The sequence below is a fragment of the Oncorhynchus kisutch genome, linkage group LG8 (genome assembly GCF_002021735.2).
Source record: "Oncorhynchus kisutch isolate 150728-3 linkage group LG8, Okis_V2, whole genome shotgun sequence".
Classification (NCBI taxonomy): domain Eukaryota; kingdom Metazoa; phylum Chordata; class Actinopteri; order Salmoniformes; family Salmonidae; genus Oncorhynchus; species Oncorhynchus kisutch.
Genome location: NC_034181.2, coordinates 41,193,120 through 41,207,991, shown reverse-complemented (window position 1 = coordinate 41,207,991; position 14,872 = coordinate 41,193,120). Strand labels below are relative to the sequence as shown.

Genomic DNA, 14,872 nt, shown 5'->3' with positions numbered 1-14,872 from the left:
AATGTAGCCCATATATAATCCGTATTTCAGGTCTCACCTCCTTCTCCGTGAGAAGCTCGATGTCATGAGCTTGGAGGAAGTCTATGGAGCGCAGCTGTAGCTGCTCTGCTGTGCTCTCTAAGGACTGAGGGGGAGACAGTTAGTTACAGTACACCACAGACTGGATTTTATGGGTTGACGTTTGTTAAGTTGAAATGTTATAGGTGAAGTTCATTGAAGAAATAGCACTTTTATGATGCTAACGCAACGTTAAATTGGTTGGTTTCGCTTTCAACATTATCCCAATTTAAATCGCAACGTCAGCAAACCGTTTTCCCATAGATATCACGGCCAAATGTCAACATTGGCCAGGACCAATATTATCCCAAGATTACAGGCTAAAGATGGGTTCAGGATGGGTTAATACTAGCAATAACAAAATGGTAAGTATTTTGGAGCATGACATCTCTGGGAAGAATATATAATCTGCTGTGAAACACAGTAGGGCATAAATGGTAGACCGTCGATCAGCAATTTCAACCATGTTTGTATCCAGAAGAACCCTCATGGACACTAAGTCTTTATGGGGATAGTCCTTGTGTAGTCTCTGTGGTGTGCTCTGGATCTCTGTACAAACCTTACTCAGTTTAGGCCTGTCATAGGGTGGGTATTTGTCCATGGTGCACATGACAATGCGATCGGTGAAGCCCTCCTGTCTCAATGTCTCAGCGCACACCAGCCCTGCTGGACCTGGAGGCACAAGACACTGGTTTAACGTCTATGTAGGATCTTAGATCCTTGCTATCCGAACTGAACCCATGCTCCGTTTACCAGAACTATTTGGGAGAAAAAAATAGTGAATCGGAGAGTGGATTCAGTTTAGATACCAGACACAATCTTAGAGCGGTGTAAACAAACTAAACTTGGCCAAAGACATACAGTAAAATATGTTTAATTTTTTTTTTTAAAGAGCACCATGAATAGGGTTGCAAAGGGAGGGTATATTACTGGAAACTTTCTACGTTTACCAGTAAACCACCAGAATTTTGGTATTTTTCAAGGATTTCATGTAATCTACCACAAGACATCTAGTGGCCCTTTTGGGTACTTCAGATTATCACAAGTCTCTGTAATTATCTCTGTCCCTCTGTGTGGCCTTATCACATGTAAAAAAAAATACACAGTGCACAAAACATTAGGAACACCTTCCTAATATTGAGTTGCAACCCCTTTTGCCCTCAGAACAGCCTCAATTCGTCGGGGCATGGACTCTAGGAGGTGTCGAAAGCTTTCCACAGGGATGCTGGCCCATGTTGACTCCAATGATTCCCACAATTGTGCCAAATTGGCTGGATGTCCTTTAAGTGGTGGGCATTCTTGATACACATGGGAAACTGTTGTGTGGAAAAACCCAGCTGTGTTGCAATTCTTGACACACTCAAACCTGGCTGGCACCTACTACCATACCTCGTTGAAAGGCACTTAAATATTTTGTCTTGCCCATTAACCCTCTGAATGGCACACATACACAATCCATGTCTCAAGTCATAATTTTTTTTATTCTTTAACCCGTCTCCTCCCATTCATCGACACTGATTGAAGTGGATCATTAATAAGGGATCATAGCTTTCACCTGGATTCACCTGGTCAGTCATGGAAAGATGTCTTAATGTTTCGTACACTCAGAGTATATGAAATCATTTAACAAGAGGATTTTAAAATAAAAAACAGAATGACAAAGCTGTAAAATATTATCCCAAATATAAACCATTAACTTAGTGAATACCAATGGTGTTTAATATGAGGGTTTCAGCATGAAATATAATTTATATATTGTTTTATAAACTTGTATTTATTTTACTATGTCAATACGTATTTGTTGTCACTGTTTTGGCGTCAACATGGTGGCAGTTGTGAAAAAAGTCGATAGTTGGAAGAGTTGCAGAGTTAATTGAAAATAATGCCATTGTTGATGCTTTTTTCATTAATTAGGCTATCTACTAGAAACTCATGGACAATATTCACACAGATATAATAAATTAATACTGTATATGAATACATTTTTGGAAAGTTATTCGTATAAATGATCAAAGTTACAATAAATTGCCATAGATTTTCTGTTAATTACCAAAAATGTTGGTAAAATTACCAGTAGCTTTGCAACACTAACCATCACCTAAAAACCTGTTTGTTGCGGTAATGTTTGGGAGCTGCCATCTATCCTTTTTTGGAATACTCAGGACCTATAATGAACTAAACACAGATTGTTCCAGTCCTAGTCGACAGTTTGAACAGACGTCTATTCACCAGCTGTGTGTGAGTGCAAGGAGATGCTCAATGGCCAACTCACCTGATCCAACGATGAGGATGTGGCTGAAGCCAGTGCTGGAGTTAATGACTGCTGAACATCGGGCCATGGCCTTTGACCTCTTCTGTGACTGAAGATCCTGGAAGATGAAAATGTTTGCCAGGTCAACAAAGGGGAATTAGTTGATTTAGAACAATGATCTGTTCTAGATCGTCCCAAAATATCTTTACCTGTTTATTAGCGCGAATTATCACCTTGTCCTTTTCAACTCGGACCTGAAGCAAACAGACATGAGCGATGTGTACACGTTTTTTGACGATGCTTAGAGACAGTATGTGAAGGCAGGGAATGTGAATGGCACGGTGAACCGAACGAGGAAGGTCACCTGGAAGGTGGGCAGGCTGTCCAGCCCAGGAAAGTCCTCAATGTCTCCTGTAGCGATGTTGAAACAAGCTCCGTGCCAGGGGCAACGCACATGCCCTTTGGACAAGACACCTGCAACACACAAAGATATGTATTCCACTGTATCATACACCAATCCACCTCAGAGCTGGTTTGTAACAGAAGACAGCAAAAAGATACCATACCAATATTACATCAAACAAGCAAACAATGCAGAACCGGACTCACCTTTGACCAGCGGTGCCCCATAATGTGGACACTTGTGTCCAATGGCAGAAAACTCTCCATGTTCTTTGATGAGCAGCGCTCTGCCACTTCCCAAATCAACCTCTCGCATCCTATGCAGGGATAAGAGCATACACACACACACATACACACACACACACACACACACACACACACACACACACACACACACACACACACACACACACACACACACACACACACACACACACACACACACACACACACACACACACACACACACACACACACACACACACACACACACACACACACACACACACACACACACACACACACACAGGAAGAGAGAAAATATCTGAGTGAAAAAAAGGACTGGTTGCAGCCATAACAATTCCAGGTGATTGACCTTATATGTTGTCTTTTGTTTGGCCTTACTGTCCATTTTCCATGTCCTTGACATGACACACTGAGGCCTCCACGTAGTCGCGGGGTTTGTAGAGCCTAAGGGGTGCGGCAGCGGCGTCCTCGTCGGAGCAGTGTCCCAGCGCTCCGTTTGGCCTGCAGTCAGAGAAGGGGCTTGCCTTTCCATTGGGTGACATCACATCTGCTTCCTTGTCTTTCTCCAAGAGGGTAAGCTCCACTTTCACCTCAACTGCAGGACAGACCATTGGAAATATGACACACTTTTCAGGCTGATCTTCGCCCAATCACTTGTTTTTAATCTTATCATACGGTACAGTTCATCATTTTCACCCACATCCTCCTCCTCAACTTTTAAGCCACCAGCCACCCCTGATATTCTTATTCATTTTCCCTTTGATTACCATACCCAGCAGACACCCAATGGAGAAGGGTTTCTGTATCGAATGAAACCGACTTGACCATGAAAATTATTTTGCTGTGTGACAACCTGCTGTGTGACAAAAGGTCCAGCACAGTCATTCTGAATTCCCTGAAAAATACCCTTTGAGTGACTAAAATACACTACATACAAAAATATGTGGACACCTGCTCGTTGAACAGCTCATTGCAAAATCATGAGCATTATAATGGAGTTGGACACCCCCCTGCTGTAAAAGCCTCCACTCTTCTGGGAAGGCTTTCCATTAGATGTTGGAACATTGCTGCGGGGACTTGCTTCCATTCGGCCACAAGAGCATTAGTGAGGTCGGGCACTGATGTTGGGCGATTAGGCCTGGCTCACAGTCGGCGTTCCAATTCATCCCAAAAGTGTTCGATAGGGTTAAGACCTAGCTAGCCAACACCAGACACCGATGAAAAAGGAAACATAAGTATCTTTGCCACAGACAAATAGTGTAAACTTTTCATTATATTTGCAGATAGCTATATAAACCACACCTCTCTGCAAACACACCTTCTCTGACATTGGTTAAAAGGCTGTACTCATTTAAATTAGGTAAGAGAATATCATGTTACCATTGGTGTATTTAAAAAAAAAAGAGTTAGAGTGATGTCACTATCCCCTTAATAATCCCGCCTCCTGAATCCAAGTGTTGGACATGGGGGAGGGGACCAGTAACTTTATGATCACACTTTATCAAACGTAGAGGCAACAGTCACTGTTCATACTTTGGTCATCATACTTTGATCTGGTTTCATCCAAATATCATCCAATTTCATGAAAAACATGATTTTGACAGTTCAGATACAGTATATATTTAGGATCACTACACTATGCATTAGATATGTTCCTGAATAACATACAAGCCTAAGTGGATGTGTGGGTTTATTTGTTGTGAGGTGCCCAAGAGGCATTTGATGACAGTTGCCTCTGGGGTTTGTATTTCTTCATTCGAAGAAATGGTTTTGTAACCCGTTTTCACTGCAGCTAGCTTTATCTCTTCGGCTGGAGAAATGTGCTGACCATCCGGTTCTTACATGGTAATCTGGCAGGAATGTTCACCTGCTGAGCGAGTCTTAATTAAAACCACTGGAAAATCATGAGAGTGACTGCAATCGCAGGAGAGGAAAGGGGAGAGGCTCCATCCCCAGACTAATATGGGATCTTTATTTTTGCGAGAGATATTATAGAATCTTACATAAGAGGAATTCACAATTTGAACATTAGATTTGCTATAGAGATACATATATTTTTGATGATCTTTCTTTTGATTTTAAATAGCACAAAATCACATCCACAAATCAGGACCATTCTGAATCCATAAGTTGATCCTCAACCATATGCTCCATGCTGAAGTCAGAATCTCTCATAAAACATCAGATGCATCTTTAAATGTCCAGTAATTGCCACATGTATTTGATAAGAGATATACAGTATAGAAATACAATGAAGAGTAACACCATAATTTAACATGAAATAACGAACTCAATCATTATTTCATTAAATCAATCTAATGTAAACCGGCACAACCCATTCATGTGCATTAGCAATTTCTACAAATATTTAAAAATGATCATTAAAATCATATAGAACGTGTATATTATGGTCCTCTACTCATCTTCTCCTGGACAGGGGTTTATTTGTCAATGATTAGCAAACGATGTCAGATGACTCCGTCCTAAAACCTGTTACCTTTAACTGAGTCTTTGGCGATCTGCCCATGATGTGTAGCTGTGTAACCAAGCCATTGCTTTCATACTGTAAATAACATGCATGAAGTGTCATTTTTACCATCATACACATTGCTTAAAAAATATGGGTGCTTTGCAGTTCTATATATGACCTTTTCTTCTAGCAATGCAAACTGCTTTGTTTTTGGATTCTACCTGCTTAGTTAAGGGACCTTTCTCTCCACTGAGATTCTCCAATGCATCAACTAGGAAATCTGAGCGAATTGTACACCTTGGGACAAACCTACCCTTGCTTGTCAGTGAAGGAAGAGATACTCCGACATAGAATGCAGTATAATCTCCTCTATCCCTCTCCTCTATCCCCCTTTCCCACACACTCACCCCTTCTACTATTCTTTTCATTCAGAAGCATCATGTGCTGCATCTTTTTGAGTGGGCACTGATGGACTTTCCAGTCTTAGAAACAATTCCGCGTTTACAATATGTTGCTGAAATATTTTATTGGACCAAATTGAGGGGCCACGTGCATGACATCTCAGCTCCCACTAACACATCTGCTTTTCACTGATTCTGCAGAAACTCAGTGTTCTGGAATATTTTGACTAAGCCCACGTTTTTTTTCTGGAATTTGCAGCATCATGACAATACACTTAGAGAATCACCATCATCTTCAATGTTCCTCTTCACGATTGAATGTTTAACCCTAAATACAGTGTAACAATAAATAGGAGTCATTACAATACATGTTCATCTGTACTTACAGGAATAACTACAGAGTAAGGGCACTAATGTAAAGTTTTACTCTGATGGTGTGATACTATGTTTTACAGATTGAAAACATGTATTTATCTCACATTGTGTAAAATCCGTTTTTGTCTGGTTCAGTGGCTGATTTTGTTGACTATACTGGTGCTCATCACTGCTGTGTCCAAGGTTCCATTCAGGGGCACATTTGTTTCCTACAGACTCTGACTAATTAGACTTTCACAGTGAGGGGCATCTATTCCAACACACCACCCTCAAAACAATCTCCCTATAGTACTGGAGACAAGTTCCCTATCCCCTACACATTATATATTGCGGTGGTTGTTTTTGTGAAAATTATGCTTAAAAAAACAACAACACAAAAACGAATTAAAAATCGCTCTCCCTATGCACTGTTGAAAGTCAAAGATTTAAGAACAACCAGAGATTTAAAAAAATTATAATAAAGTCATGCGTTTGATTTCAGCACTTACTGCCCCCTCCAACAAGCTTGACTGCATTTAAACAGCGATGTGTTTGCTTTGAAACAGCCATACATTCGCAATCCTACATTTTCAGTTTCACTGCTACAGTATGCAGCCAAATCAGACCCGGTGACTGAGATAGCGTAGCTACCCTTCATAAGTGTCTTAAATGACATCAAATGTGGGATGTCGGACAAATTTCAATGATAAGAAATCCGAGGTCGTTCTTTTGGCCTGTCACCTTGCTCGAACCCATACTGTAAATAACCTTGCTCATTTGTCCACCGATGTAAAGCCTAGGGCCAGAAACGTTGACGTCTTCTTTGACCCTGACCTGAAGCTCGAGTTGCATGTAAAAACATTTTTTAAATTAAATGCTGCAGCTCCGCGTTTAACAGGCACCAGGAAATGTAACCATGGCACATCTATTTTGGATTCTCTACATTCTCTACGTTGAGAATAGATTTAAAAATTGTATTAAAATCACATTTAAGGCTTTATTAGCTCCTTCCTATAACTCTGATCTTTGACCTCCCTACGAGCCAGGACACAGCCTGAGATCCTCTTGGCAGGGCATTGTAGACCATTCTAAAGTCTAGGTTGAAAACGAAAGGAGACCAGGAATTTGCCACGAGGGGCCCTAGACTTTGGAATGGTCTGCCAGAGGACATGCAGGCTTGCAGATTCAGCATCTCTTTTGAAATCCCTATTGAAGACACACTTCTATAAAGATGCATTTGAAATCCTACATTAGAAGTATGATTTTAACTAGCTATCTTTTTTCATTCTCCTTCCGCCGGTCTTTGTTTGTACTTTTCATTTTATGACGTGAAGCACTTAATTACTTGTATTATACAAATAAAGTTGTTATTATTACATTGTGCCATACATTTGAAACTCATATTTGACTATGCAATCCTTTTGAAGGTAATGCAATTGGGAGCATAAGAATTCATCCTCCACAAAATGCCATGCTACAAAAGGCAGTCAGGAGGGGAGTTTGTATGACCTATATATATATAGTTGGAGAACAAGTGCCAATTATTCCAGGATTTTAAAGGAGGGAAGGAAAACGAGATGGGGAAGGTGGGCACCTGGTTTGCTTTTGGAGAGGCATCCTCCCATGATGGGCCCAGGGTAGAGCCAGGAGGTCTGGCTGGAGGAAGCCCAGGGGAGGTGAGGGGGAGACAGGGTCAGATCCTGGGGTTGGGTTGCTGGGTTGGGAGGTAACGATGACAACGTTGAAATGGGGGTATCAGCACGTGCAGGTGTAGGTCCAGGCCAGCCATCGTAGACCTCAGCTTCTCCACATCACAACCTGGGAAGAGGGAGAGTGATAAACAACGGAGTGTCTGAAAAGCCCAGTGGAGGCTGGTGGAGGGAGAAAAATGTGTTGATTACATTGAGCCCGTCCACACATTTATCCCTCCACCAGCTACGCTGGAAAAGCCCGAACATCAGACAGCACCACTAGACAGCTCTATAAAAGCTTCTCACATCTATTTCAAATACTTGTTTCGATGTCTCACGATGGGAAAGCGCCTAGGCGTGTCCATAAGCCCGAAGTATCCAATCACATTGCGTCTGTTGGAGACAGACAGGTTGAGTGGCGAATGAGGTGAGCCACTCTTGAGTTTCAAGTTTTAATGTCACATGCACAAGTACAGTGCAATGCCTTTCTTGCAAGCTCTAACCCCAACAATGCAGTAATCAATAACCATGTAATACTAAAAATAACAAGGTAGAACAAAAACACATGAGATAAAAAGAAGAACACGATAATGTAAGTAAGCATACCATGTACAGGGTCAGTTCCAGCACCATATTTACAATGTGCAGGGATACTGGATCAATGTAAGGTGTATAAGATAAACAGAGTAGCAGCTGTGTACTCTATATTTTTTTATTTTACCTTTATTTAACCAGGCAAGTCAGTTAAGAACAAATTCTTATTTTCAATGACGGCCTAGGAACAGTGGGTTAACTGCCTGTTCAGGGGCAGAACGACAGATTTGTACCTTGTCAGCTCGGGGGTTTGAACTTGCAACCTTCCAGTTACTAGTCCAACGCTCTAACCACTAGGCTACCCTACTCTATATGATGATTGTATGTGAGTGGGTGTGTAGAGTCAGTATAAATGTATGTGCATATTATGTGTGTGTGTGAGTAAATGATGGAGTGAGTATGTGTGTTGGATTGTCAGTGTGCGTAAGTGTGTAGAGCCCTGTGAGTGTGCATAGAGACAGATAGTCCGTGTAGCCAAACTGGTCAATCTGGCCTCTCTTTGCTACAGCGCACCTTAGCAAGGGTAGCTGCTAGCTAGCTAACGCAGCACTAGCCTCGCGGCTGTAGCGTTCCCACTGTGCACATCCTAGCTAGCTTTAGCAAGGCTTCTATGAAGTATCTTACGCCTAACTAAAGCCAGAACTTACACATTACACTAACAGGCATTTTCAGCATAGCCCTGTTCTACACAATGGCCACTGCTGCCCCAACCCTAGACGAGCCTACCACAGCACTCAAACAACCACATTCTTGTGCTTGTGGCTAGTTGGAAGGATTTTATGCAACAATTGTCTGTTAAGGGAGCATGCTCAAGAAGCACTCGACAACCCAGTGTCCTGTAAGCATGGTAAATCTCTCTCTAGAGTGTGTTTGAAAAGGAGGCTAAAATGCACCACTATTTCTACCCCCTCCCTCCCCTCTCAGCCACCGGCCGAGGCTCAACTCCACACAACCCACCACGTCGAGTGGCCAGCTCCCTTGGGGGCCCAGGATCCCGGAAGGGACCAATACGATGGGAAAAGACTACCATCCCCCTAAGCAACTGCTTCCCGCATTCCCAGTCTGCATCAGAGAAGCTAGGAGCTCATGGGATAAGCCCCTTGCCAGCAATATCCTGGCTAGGGGTTTCCCGAGAATGGACATTAACAATATGGAAGAATCTGGGTTTTCCGACCCTCCCGTGGTGGAGCCGTCACTGGCTTGCCACTTCCAACCAACACTACTGGAAGTTCCCTCCCTAGAAAGACAGAGCGTTTTTTCTGCCTCCATTTTCCATAAGACGTACAAAGCCCTGGCCTTGTCAATCAGAGCACTTAACCTGACCTCTTTATTGTTGGCTTTCCAAGCAGAGTTAGTGAAGGATGTGTGGAAGCAACTGGTTTCGGGGACCCTGAATAAGGATGCTTGGGATGAGATCTGTATGATTACGGATCTAAACCTCCGGGCTTCACGTAATGCCATCCCTGGCTGTGGTCATACCGTAAGCCTGGCGGTGTTGGAAGAAAGGGCACTTTGGCTAAGCTTTTCCAGCTTAACAGACAAAGAAACAGCGGACCTCTTGGATGCCCATGACACCCAAGGAGTTGTTCGGCCCGCTGTTGACTCCATGCAGATGTGTGAAATGCGTATGTAAGAAGGCGAAGTCTCCCAGGCCCTGTGGCAACCTGTTGGTCACTGCAACTCGCCATAGCCTCACAGAAGGGAGGAGACAACACGCCGTCTTTGGGGGCCTGAGACCCCTGGCGACTCAGCAGACTGCCAATGTCTTCGCTCACATGGGAAAATGGGGGGGGGTGCACTCTTACCCCCAAGTGCTATCCCCTAGGCACCTTCTCATGTTTTAAGCCAGGACGACAGTCAGCATGTCCTCTCTCCCTCCAGTCTCTTCTGACTGACGGAGCTGAATGACAGATTGCCATAACCACATAACCTTGCCTTGCGGCATTTTTACCTCTTACCGTCTATTGCGCCAGCAACACGGTTTAAACAGGCTCACGAGTACCTCCTCAGTGCTATCACCAGGAGGTGGCAGTCAATTCCCCTGTTTCCATACACTAAAACAGAGAAACAGGTTTCCGGGGTTCACATCAAAGATCGCCGTAACCCACTGGGTTTCTCTGGATCTTTTTGGGGAAATCCTATGGCAACTTAGCTCGATTGATAGAAAACTCTACCGAGCTATAGGACAGTCAGTAAGGTTTTCCATTACTCATATTTTCTGGTCCGGGGAAATCTGGTACACCAAGTCCATTTTTCCCTCATCTCGTTCCTACCTGCGCTTGATCACGCAAAAAATAAAAAAATAAAGCGACAACCCTATGGAGGGTTTTGGAGAACCCGTCCCTAATTGAGTGTTTTTGCACCAGTAGGAGTGGAAGCACTGGCACAGCCTCTCAATGGTAATGCTCTAAGCTTTTTCTCTCTCCTAGGCCTGCCACAGGCTTATCCCTTATCTTCGAGCCCTTCAAATGACCAAGGATACCCTGGTTGGTGGAGATCACTCTCCCGCATTTAACCAGTCCTCGTAGTTACCGTTATGCAGGGATCTGCGGACCCAAATGACGTTTGCCTGCGACAAGCCGACAAGTCAAGACCTTTCACCAGAGTGACAGTGCCCCTCCCACACGCCTACTGTCTGGTAAAACAGGAGAAGTGGTGTGACCTACACAGATCATCCCTTGGAAGCAGAGGGACGATCTCCTAAAGGTCCAGTTAACTGCCATCTCACCTGTCACACAGGCCTGGACATTTACAGTAGGGTAACACCCTCTGTAGTTGAGGGTGCATGTCACTTACACAAAACCAGTCTTCAAGCATTTAGCCTGTCACATGGGACTAGAGGTCTTCAAGGGTCCACCCGAGACGGGGCATGTTTGATTGTCATCGGATCTACGTAACTACAGCTTATAGACTCGGTTGGAACCGAATGGACCGACAACGGCTCTGCATAGCCTATAGCATACTTATTTTACGCTAATAAGGTGACTTTATTGACTTATAAAGGCTTAGCCAACATATAAAGACCTATTTGTTAACCAGAAGAGCAACTTGGCCGATAAACATCCTTTTTTTGTCACTCTGATCCAATTTGTTCTGATTGTCCTTGGGTCCGTTCAGGTCCTCTACATGGGACATGTTGTGCTTGAGGCTTTCCCATCGTGGCCTGTTGTGCTTGAGGCTTTCCCATCGTGGCCTGTTATGCCGCTGGAAAGCGGGGAAATGTCATGTTTCTTTTTCTAACCTGCTTTTCCGTCTACCCTATGGCTGCAAAGCGACCGTTCCTGCCTTCAGTTTGCCACAGGGTCCTCCTGGGTACCCAAACCCACTCTTTTATGCCTAGGCCCAGTGGCAATTGTGTTGTAGCGCCCTGGAGGTTGTGGTTACACCCACCGCTCTTCCCGTTTATGGAAGTAGAGTGTCTCCACCATTTGTGGCAATGACCCCTGCATTTTTTGGGCACCTCCCTGCAAGGGCAGGCCCCCCTACCTCGTTAACAGCTATCTTTGGATGGTGGAGACTGTTGTATTGGAAAATATAATAGCAAAGGCTACAGACCGGAAGGGCTCATTACACCAGAGGTATGGCTACCTCTTGGGCTCTGTTCAATGGCATCTCATTATGGGAGATTTGCATTTTGGCACGTATAGCCACCCCTTATACTTTAATAAGGTCTTTACCAACTGGATGTCTCTCCACCTTTTTTGTGGCATACTTGTGGCATCTGAGGGATGATGCTGTTGGAACTACACTGGCTTCGGAGAGCATGTCTGCATTATGGGAGTTGTCCCATAGTGAGACATCAAAACGAGTATTTGAAATAGAACTCAAGATTACTTACGTAACCCCGATTCTATATGAATATGAGTGAGATCGCAAGGAAGATGATCAAGAGTGCAAGGAGGAGAGGCATGCAGTTTGGCGGGTTAAAGGTTCCCTTCATGGAGAGGGGCTCTCATTCGCCACTCGACTTGTCGGTCTCCAACAGCTGTGTGAGTTTTCGCAAGCCCTTCTCCTGTAGTGTGTGGTGTGTTTGCATGTATGTGAACCACTGCCCATTTTGGAAATTGAAATACAATACTTACAGTATATCAACCATGGCTCAACATTTTTACAACGAACCAATACGCTTTTCAAGCTATTCATGATGCTGAGAAACATGGACAAAGTCCTGGAAAGGCCACTGTGGTAGTTAAGACCAGCCTAACACTAACAGCCATTAGCATTCACCACGCCATCCACAGTCCTCTCAGTGGCATTGTTAAAACATATTTGTTTTCCACCAACAACAAAAAACAGCCTCATCAACCACTCGTTTGAAAAGGAAAGGGTATGTAGTTGTCCGTCAACCTGCCCGACTGGATATATTGGATCAGAGAAGAGAACTCCATATTTTAGCGATTTCATTAATACAGTATGTCCTGTGAGGCCCAAACTTGGTTCTATGAGGTTGTATAGAGCAGCTATTACTATTCCTGTGTGCTCTGCCCTCCAGCAACACTTGGCAACAATGTAAGGCTGAGAAAAGGTTGTCACTTGTTTTCAACCCTTCTCTCTCTACCATGAAGCTAATGTGTGTGTGTGTGTGTGTGTGTGTAGGTGTGTGTGTGTAGGTGTGTGTGTAGGTGTCCAAATGCCCTTAAAGTGTTAAAGTGGAATAGGTGTTAATTGGTAACATTTTTCCACGTACATTGTTACTTAATACATGACATGTTGCATACATAAGTGTTAACCATTAACAGCCTTTGCACCTATTCACTTTAAATGTCACTCTGTAGTGAAGGGAAGCAGAGGCCCCATGAGTTTCAAAACCACCTTTGTTTTGCTGCCAAACGCTGCCCACACACCCCTGCCAGAACTTGTGGTATTTCAACCCACTTGCTGTTGCTTAACAATACAGCAGTTGATAGGAATATGAGTGCGGTACTACAGTAAGAAGCATAAGAACAGTATGATTCATCGTCAATAGCAAAAACATCCTTTGGGTGGTGCAACTAAAGGGAGTACTTGATATTCAGAGCACAGCTTAATGTCCATGAGGTAAAAAAAACAAAAGAAGAACTAAATAAAGCTAGAACCTGTTGAATGGAGCAGTGGTTAAAGTATTAGAGACCAAGTGAGACGTGGAAAGCTCGCTCTTCTGAGTGACCAAACACATTTCACGCAGTAAAAAGTTTGTGCCGTGTCATCACTCTCAAACTGTTTAAGACAGTGTTTACGCACACATACTTCGCAATACATTCACCTCAAAAGGATCACAAAAAAACATTCAAGAATTTGAAGGATATTTCCATTTCACTTATTTTGCAGCATGGAATTAAATGATCAAGAGTCAGTCTTCGTCATCTTAAAAAAAAAAAAAAAGGTAATATACAAGCTGAGCATGATATAAACAACTGGGTAAGCCTGGTTCTTTTTGGGAAGAATGTGGGCGTTTGTTTTTCCCTACACAATTTGTGAAAATCTCCATGGCAACAGTTCATAATTTCCACTCTCAATGACGCACCAACAAACAAACACACCTCAAAATGTAATTTCGTATTAGAACGATGTTTCCCTATGAAGAAATCAACAACAGTCAAAAACTGCATTAAGACTGAACCCTTACAACAACAAAAAAATACAATTTCACATTTGAAAATTGTATTTTCAAAGAGCTGTTTTCACATGCTGAGCTTATGTCACGTGTACTAAATTATAGTTCACATATGGTAACACCACCTTTTCACATGTGAGAAGAACAACATGTTGTTTTCCCCACACATGTGAAATGCAGTTTCACATTTGAATTTTGCATTTTCACGTTAGAAAACTCCAACTGTGAAAATCTCACTTCCACATGTGGGGTTGAAATAATGTTATTCTCCTCACATGTGAAAAGATGGTGTTCACATGTTGCAGTAGCAATGTTCCCACCGGTGGAATAAGGGTGACAAAATCTAAAAAGCCCAAATGCAGGACAAGGGAACGATTTTGCAAGACATTTGCAAAACAGTGGACAGAATAATTGTTTTTGGGGCAGGTTAATGGATCACATTCAAATGGCGACATAGTTCTGCTGTCTGAAGGTCACTGCCTGTAAAAAGGGGCAATCCTTAGTTGCTACATCAGTTTTTGGACTTATGTATGAACCCATAAATTCTTGAAGAACCCATAAATTCTTGAAGAATACACTGATTATACAAAACATTAAGAACAACTGGTCTTTCCATGACATAGACTGACCAGGTGAATCCAGGTGAAAGCTATGATCCCTTATTGATGTCACTTGTTAAATCCACTTCAAATCAGTGTAGATGAAGGGGAGGAGACAGGTTAATGAGGGAGTTTTAAGCTTTGAGACAATAAAGACATGGATTGTGTATGTGTGCAATTCCGAGGGTGAATGGGCAAGGCAAAAAAATGTAAG

General features: G+C 42.9%; 1 protein-coding gene across 4 annotated transcripts in view; it reads right to left on the bottom strand.

Moving 5' to 3' along the window:
- Nucleotides 1–14,872, bottom strand: part of aifm3 (AIF family member 3) — a 44,826-nt gene that overhangs the window by 5,893 nt on the left and 24,061 nt on the right. For all 4 annotated transcript variants that reach the window (XR_002256011.2, XM_020489527.2, XM_031830391.1 and 1 more), the window contains 8 exons: nt 7,776–7,999; nt 3,335–3,551; nt 2,918–3,027; nt 2,673–2,782; nt 2,518–2,562; nt 2,330–2,426; nt 617–729; nt 38–124 (listed from right to left, as the gene is read on the bottom strand). Coding sequence is in view for 3 of the 4 variants with exons in the window: in XM_020489527.2 (XP_020345116.1) it covers nt 38–124; nt 617–729; nt 2,330–2,426; nt 2,518–2,562; nt 2,673–2,782; nt 2,918–3,027; nt 3,335–3,551; nt 7,776–7,806 (810 nt within the window). In the remaining variant the exon portion in view is untranslated. The remainder of the gene's footprint in view (nt 1–37; nt 125–616; nt 730–2,329; nt 2,427–2,517; nt 2,563–2,672; nt 2,783–2,917; nt 3,028–3,334; nt 3,552–7,775; nt 8,000–14,872) is intronic.